At 34.8% G+C, this 7,578-nt stretch overlaps 2 protein-coding genes across 2 annotated transcripts; both read right to left on the reverse strand.

Moving 5' to 3' along the window:
- Positions 1–504: 504 nt before the first annotated feature.
- LOC149183765 (disease resistance protein Roq1-like) lies at positions 505–3,339 on the reverse strand. Its single transcript, XM_089417235.1, has 3 exons — positions 2,209–3,339; positions 1,771–2,118; positions 505–1,640 (listed from the first exon to the last, which is right to left on the reverse strand). Exons 1-3 carry the CDS (start codon positions 3,292–3,294, stop codon positions 546–548), a joined length of 2,529 nt encoding a protein of 842 aa, XP_089273361.1. The 5' UTR covers positions 3,295–3,339; the 3' UTR covers positions 505–545.
- Positions 3,340–3,459: 120 nt separating this feature from the next.
- LOC149183766 (putative 2' cyclic ADP-D-ribose synthase BdTIR) lies at positions 3,460–4,014 on the reverse strand. The gene has a single exon (XM_089415073.1). The coding sequence runs from the start codon at positions 4,012–4,014 to the stop codon at positions 3,460–3,462; it is 555 nt and encodes a 184-aa protein (XP_089271199.1).
- Between the last annotated feature and the right edge of the window lie 3,564 nt (positions 4,015–7,578).

The following is a 7,578-nucleotide window of genomic DNA, read 5'->3' on the forward strand; positions in this document are numbered from 1 at the left end:
ATATTTATTTAAAAAATAAATTAATTATTATATATATATATATATATATATATAATTTTTAGTGACAACTCTTCCAAAAATGTCAATGTCTTCATAATCTATACTCGCACCTCAACAACTTCATCTCAATTTCTTTGAGATTACTAGCTTGAATCTAAATAAATTTTAAAATAATTAAAAATATATTTATTAATATAAAATTAAAATTATAACTAATAATAATTAATTAAAATTTAACTTTAAAATTTGCCCATTAAAAAAATACAAATTAATTACTATAAAAAACAATTAATATATATTCATTATAAAAAACAATTAATATATATTCATTATAATTAAAAGGAAAATATATTCTCTTTTGGAAAAACGCCCATATTTATATATATATATATATACAAATTACAATACAATAAAATATTATTATATTATATTATATATAATATAAAAGAAAACATTACTCAAAATATTTATATTAAGATGACCTACAATTTCCCCAGGATTTTTGTTCACATTTATAATATGAGAACATGCATATCTATATTTTATTAGAAATCCCCTTTAACCTTTAGTTGTCGGAGTTTCTTTACAACACCTTCACTCAACTTCAGGTTTGGGCAATCTGGCGCATAAAGATACTCTAATGACATACAATGTTCAACACCATCCAACTCTTCTAGTTCAAGGCACCGATCGACATCTAGTGATTCCAGCCTTGTTAGGTGGGCCAAATCGGGTATGCTCTTCAACTTGACACAACCTGTTGCTCTCAACTCTTTCAAGGATACCAATGCCTTCATGCTCGGTAGACTCTCTAAACTCGCGCACATCAACCGCATCTGTTGGAGGTTTGTCAAATTACCGAGGGACTCCCGCAACCACTGCAAATCGCCGCACCCAGACAGCTCGATGTATTCGAGCTTAGTCAAGTTGCCGAAGGACTCCGGCAACCACTGCAAATCGCCGCACCCAGACAGCTCGATGTATTCGAGCTTCGTCAAGTTGCCGAAGGACTCCGGCAACCACTGCAAATTGTAGCACCCAGACAATTCGATGTATTCGAGCTTCGTCAAGTTGCCGAAGGACTCCGGCAACCTCTGCAAACTGGTGCACCCAGCCAGCTGGATGTATTCGAGCTTCGTCAAGTTGCCGAAGGTCTCAGGCAACCTCTGCAAAGTTGAGCACGCAACCAGCGTGATGTGTTCGAGCTTCGTCAAGTTGCCGAAGGACTCTGGCAACCTCTGCAAAATTTCGCACCCATACAGCTCGATGTGTTCGAGCTTCGTCAAGTTGCCGAAGGACTCCGGCAACCTCTGCAAACTGGTGCAACTAAGCAGCACGATGTGTTCGAGGTTCATCAAGTTACCGAAGGATTCTGACAGCCTTTCCAACGACGGGCACGAAGACAGTTTCACGTGTTGAAGGTTCGTCAAGTTACCAAAAGAATCTGGTAGCGCCTTCAGGTTTTCGCATCTTTTAAACACCAAAACCTTCAGACACCTCATCTGGCAAAATTCTTCTGGCAATTTTTCGAAAGTTACATCGCTGAAGAAAATCCGTTCGAGGTGGGTCAGTTGCCCTATGGATTTTGGAATCTTCGAGAGCACACCAAAAATCTCCAACTCCCTCAACTGAATAGGTGCCTGCAACATGCGTTCAAACTGCTGTTAAAAATATTGAAGTGGATGATTGTCATCTACGCATCACTTATAAATCCTTCCAGAGTCTTGTGGTGCAATATTAACAACCAGAAACAAACAAACTCCAGATTACCTGCGATCTACCTTGCCACAATGCTTTGATTACTCTCCCATACACCTTCAAAACCCTTAAATTCTTGACTGGAATCCAGGAAGGCAGGTAGGAGTATGGGCAGTCATACCAAGAAAGCCACAGGAGATTTGGGGAGTGCGCCCTCCGCAAAACGTGCTCCAAGAGATGCCCTCGAGTCTGAATAAGTTGCAAATGGGTGATACCAATACCAAGAAAACGATAACGTGTGTTTTGCAATCTATTGTAAAGCTCCATCACGCGGTTCCCGAACAGGTCTCCACTCCTTTGCCACCATGAATCCGTATCATTATTAAGAAAGATCCTAATTCCCCGCACTTCGGTTACTCCCTGTCCATTCTCCAGAAAGGATCAAAAATTTTGACACTCTATACATACTTTTACAGAAAATATTTAAAAACAATAAATGATAACACTTACAGATGGTTGTTGCAGAAAATCATGAATGTTTTCTGCTGGATCTGAAAAACGGCGGGGCAATTCACCCCGCGCAATGTCCCGTCCCAAATCGCGGAGCTGATCATGCATCTGTATACAATTAGCACCATCCACATCAACCAAACATTTGCTCTCTAGATTTTGAAACCCCAGCGAGCCTTTCCAGTACGGATCGTCCCATATTCGCACACTGATATCCCTCCTCTCTCCTATGAAAAAGCAGGCAATATCTAAAAACATTTCCTGTTCCTTTTTATTGAGTGCATCATAACTGATTTTTAATCGCTTCTGTATATCATCTGGAAGTTGTTGATGTACTAAGGAAAGTGTATCCCGCCAAAAAGATTTGTTGTCATTTCTTCCTAAAAAGAGTGCCCCGAAAACTTTTAAAGACAACGGCAATCCCTGGCACGCCTCTATAAACTCATTTACCAGAGCTTCAAATCCTTGGAGGGGATAGGGTTTACAGAAGGCGTAAGAGCAAAATAGCTCTCGCGAGTGCTTTGTAGAAAGACCTTTTAACTTATAAATGGAAGACTCTTCCACTCCTGACTTTCTGAGGACCTCTCTGTCCCGAGATGTAATTAAAACTAAGCTATCAAAACGCAAGACATCTTTAACTGGTAAAAATGCATCTAGCTGATCCTCATGATCTACGTCATCTAAAATTAATAGGACATGACAATCTCGGAGGTACCTTTTCAGAATCCCTGTACCTTGATGAGTGTTCTCTATATTCACATCCTGTTGAGTTAATCCTTTCAAAACTTTACTCTGCAACGAATGTAATGAGCTTTTTCTAACATTTTCTCTTACATCTAACAAACAACAGGATTTATTGTAATCTGAATTCTTCCTATTGAAAAATTCTACAGCCAACGTTGTCTTCCCCATTCCACCCATGGCAACTATCCCAAGGACCTGGACTTTTCCGCTGTGTTGAGGCTGCTTCAATACCTCTCTTTCAAAATCCTTGACTTTCTCATCTAAACCAGTGGGATATTTGGCCACATGCCACTCTGTCTTTTTAACCCTTTTCAGCACAGATTCCACGACCTCATCTAACATGCGAATCTCCTCCCTAGTTATTCATTAAAAAACCATAAATATAAATAACTGAAACCATAGCCAAGGCAAAGCATCATACATGTATATAAATAACTGAAACCAGAGGCAAAGCATGATACATGTTTACATGTTATATATTGTATTCATAGAAAGAAGTTGGAGGTCTTACCCATGAAACTTGCCCTCCAGATTAAACCCACTTATATCTGCAACAATAGACAGAGCATTTCTCCAATTTTGAATGGTGGCAGAGTCATATCGTGGCCGAGGCATACCAGTTTCAGGGTCGGGGTTCGTCTTCTTCTCGAGTGCGTGCAGCGGGTTACCATACCTCAGTTCAGCAGGACTGACCTTGTAGAAAACAGGTATAATGGGACGCCCCGATTCCCGCATGAGGAGGAGCTCGTTCAAACACCATGTCGATTCCGTGTATCTCGGCGAAAAGACGGCCACATGGACCGAGGCAGCTCGAATAGCACCCTCTATTTGCGAAGGGAAATCAGATCCCGCTTCCAGCTCCTGCTCGTCTAAAAAGGCTCTGAATCCATGTGAAAGAAGACGACGGTACAGAGGGCTTGCGAAGGTGGCCTTCGTGTCCGGACCTCGATGGTTTATGAACACGTCATAAACCATGGGATCAGTAGCATTGGACGACGAGGCGGAGGTGGAGGCCAAGGAAGATTCATTCGTAGTTACAGGAGAAGAACGTTGAATTTCCATTTCGATTTCAGAGTTCGTTTCGGGAAAGGACGATGCAATCGTTGGGTATGGAATTGCCAATTGTTTTGAAAAAATAGAGATATATGTAGAAATTGGAGATGGGAAGCTCTGAAAGCAAGTCAAAGGGTAGTTTCAGAGGCGCAGGGAACAGGCTGGCGAAACGGAAATGATGCAAAGGAGAACAGGCTGGAGAAACGAATGCAGTCCAAACGAAGCAATGTCTAACGTGTTCACAGTTTACCTTCTTATAGAATGACGGAACTCCCAAATATGGCCTCTCCAGCCTTTCACGGTCGCCGGAGTTTTTGACCGTCATTCCAACTCAACGGAAAAAAAGCAAACGACCTCCCACATTTCATATCTTTTATTTTCTTATAATTATATTTCTCATTATTTTATATTTATAATCAAAATAATGCAATTTAAAGTCAACGATTTTATTTTATCAAGGAATCTCCACTAAGCCCTTTAATCTCTCGCAAAATAAAATAATAATTTATTTCAATAAAATTTATATATCAAAATAAAATAATAATTTATGCGAATAGAATTCATATGATCATTCAATATTATTAATTAAGTTTATTGGTGGGCGTAAATTAATTGATAATAAAATATGTTGGTAAAATGTGAAATATTATTTCTATATACCAGTGTGCAACTTGCCAATATTTTTAAATAATATCTATTGATTTTTTTAATTGAAAGCTTAAATTGATTCTCAAGGGAATATGTTTAGCATATGCTTAATTTTAACGGCTATAGTATATTATAGAGTTTGTTAGGTTGCATTGACTTTTAATAAATTTAAAAAATTAAATGCTCACCATTTTCTTAGAGATTTTAGATTATTCCAATTCTAATAAGTTCCTACATAATAAGTTACTCATTATTATTTATAACATTCATTTATATATAAGAAAATTTTATTTAGCAAAATGGTCAATTACTTTTAATAAATTTAAAAAATTAGATTCATGTCAAGTGACTTCCCACCCGACCAATTTCCTAGAGACTTGATATTATTCCAATTCTATTAAATTCCTCCATGATAAGTTCATCATTATTATTTATAACATTCATTTATATATAAACAAATTTTATTTAGCAAAATGGTCCATTTTACAATAAGATGTGTAATTCCTTTTTTTTCTTAAGTTAAAGTTGACCCATAACCTTTTTATACATGCTTAATTAGGTAAATGTGTGCATTAGTAAGACATTCTTCTTGTTGCAATAGTTTTTTTGGTTATATTTATAAAGTCTTAGGCTATATCAACCACATTAATATTTTTAATGTGGTTGTACTAGTTGATAAGTATGTGCAACTTCCCTAAAAGGTCTCTACTTTATTTAAAAAGAAATATATATATATATATATATAGAGAGAGAGAGAGAGAGAGAGAGAGTAGAAAAACAGCTACACACTACAAAACACACGGATACATCACATACTTATGGTGCTTGTGAGATCCAACCAATTCCGAATATGAATAGGGAGCTTGAGATATTCTCTCAACATCCACCTATAAATCTGCAACCAATTCTAAACTGAGCCTGTAAGGATTATCTTCCAAATCTCTCCCTTAATTCTTACATGCACAATTACAATGCATATTATAACAATAAAATTGATCTTTGTCTGCCTGGTCTTCATCAGCAACTCTACCCACTCTGCAGTATTATGGACTGTGCTCTTTCTTTCTCCGCATCTTCGAGCTTACCTTTCGACTCATTTAAAGTACACCCGCTTTTGACCATCAATGATGAACTTTGCAAGATCAACAATATTGACAACTCGGCTCGTCAAGGCTTCCACGATAAGAGCTGAAAAGTAATGAACCATCCTATGGACCAATCACCATCTGTCAGATATTTCACTTTCCTCACGTTATGAATATTGAATGTGTTCATAAGCTTATCTAACAACTTTACCTGTTTCACACACATGGATATCATACTGTAACTTGTAGTCGTTGTTCAGGGGTTTTCAAGAGCAAGAACAACAAACCATAACACTATAAATGCAATCAAACTACTGATGTGTTCAAGGGTTTCTGAGCACTAAGAACCACTAATTCGAATTATGCGACATTGTTCATTAATTGGCTCTGATACCAAGTAGAAAAATAGAGGTATACACACACAATGAAACAATTCTATTACACAGTACAAATCACAAGGATACATCACATATTTATGGTGCTTGTGAGATCCAACTAATTCCAACTATCAATAGGGAGGTTGATATGTTCTCTCAACAACCACCTACAAATCTGCAACCAATTCTAAACTCAGCATGGAAAGATTATTTTCCAAATTATATATATATATATATATATATATATATATATATATATATATATATAATTAAGTTTTTTGGTGTGTATAAATTAGTTGATAATAAAATATTCTTTTAAGATATACTTTGAATTACTAATTCTATAATATATTTAATTTTCCTGAAAAATGTCTATTTATTAAAACAAAAAATTATAAAGATATTATATATAGGCAGCGCCTAACGAGCCATATATAGGGTATTAAATGCCCTTGAAGATGCACGGGACATAGCCTGCTAACACAGGAATTGCCTTTTTTTATTTAGTGGCGAATTTCGCAATTCGTGTGTTAACGGGTTATGTCCCGTGCATCTTCAAGAGCATTGAATACCCTATATATGGCTCGTTAGGCGCTGCCTTATATATATAGATAAAATTGTGTGCAGCAATTAAAAATTATTTAGGTAAAGGTTAAATACTTTCCAAAATTTATATGGACGTCAATAAATATAATGAGGCTATTGGGAATCTAAAGTATTGGGAATTTGGAGTATTTAAATATGATTAAGATTATTATGGGAAAAAATAATCGATTCAAAATGGGTCCCTTTTGTAAAAAATCAAACGACATATGATGTGTTGGATGAGTTGAGAATATGATCATTTTTCTGGTTAATTTTAATCAAAATCTGACAAATATTTTTAAAAACTTAAGTTTAAATTGTTTAATCTATACCCCAAGGGTTTTCAAGGGTGTTGAATATATTTATGCATTCAAAAATGTATTTTAAAAAATTAAAAAGCTTGAAATTATATTGATAGATTTTAGTGAATTCTAGTGAAAAGAAATATATATATATATATATATATATATATATATATATATATATATATATATATTCTTTTTTTTAATGAAGTAGACACCTGTCAAGCAAGTTGCACATACTTATTAATAAATATAAATATATTATAGAATTAGTAATTCAAAGTATATCTTAAAAGCATATTTTGTTATCAACTAATTTACACACACCAAGAAACTTTATATATATATATATATATATATATATATATATATATATATATATATATATATATATATATACTTGTACTTTTATAATTTCTTTTTTAATGGGATTGACACCTTTCTAGATAGTTGCATATACTTATCAATAAATATAAATATATTATAGAATTAGTAATTCAAAATATATTTTCAAAAATTATTTTATTATCAACTAATTTACACACCAAAAAATTTAATTAATAATATTTAAAAATA

Source organism: Pinus tabuliformis, chromosome 3_2, assembly GCF_031772625.1.
Source record: "Pinus tabuliformis cultivar Carrire ecotype Pingquan chromosome 3_2, CPIR1, whole genome shotgun sequence".
Taxonomy (NCBI): Eukaryota; Viridiplantae; Streptophyta; class Pinopsida; order Pinales; family Pinaceae; genus Pinus; species Pinus tabuliformis.

Bases quoted from the DNA above. Each gene is read 5' to 3' on its own strand.
- LOC149183766 (XM_089415073.1), bottom strand. From the start codon at position 4,014: ATGGAAATTCAACGTTCTTCTCCTGTAACTACGAATGAATCTTCCTTG.
- LOC149183765 (XM_089417235.1), bottom strand. From the start codon at position 3,294: ATGTTAGATGAGGTCGTGGAATCTGTGCTGAAAAGGGTTAAAAAGACA. The intron at 2,119-2,208 runs GTAAGTGTTATC...GAGAATGGACAG, and splicing joins ATTTTCTGCAACAACCATCT to GGAGTAACCGAAGTGCGGGG. The intron at 1,641-1,770 runs GTAATCTGGAGT...CGCATGTTGCAG, and splicing joins TGTGGCAAGGTAGATCGCAG to GCACCTATTCAGTTGAGGGA.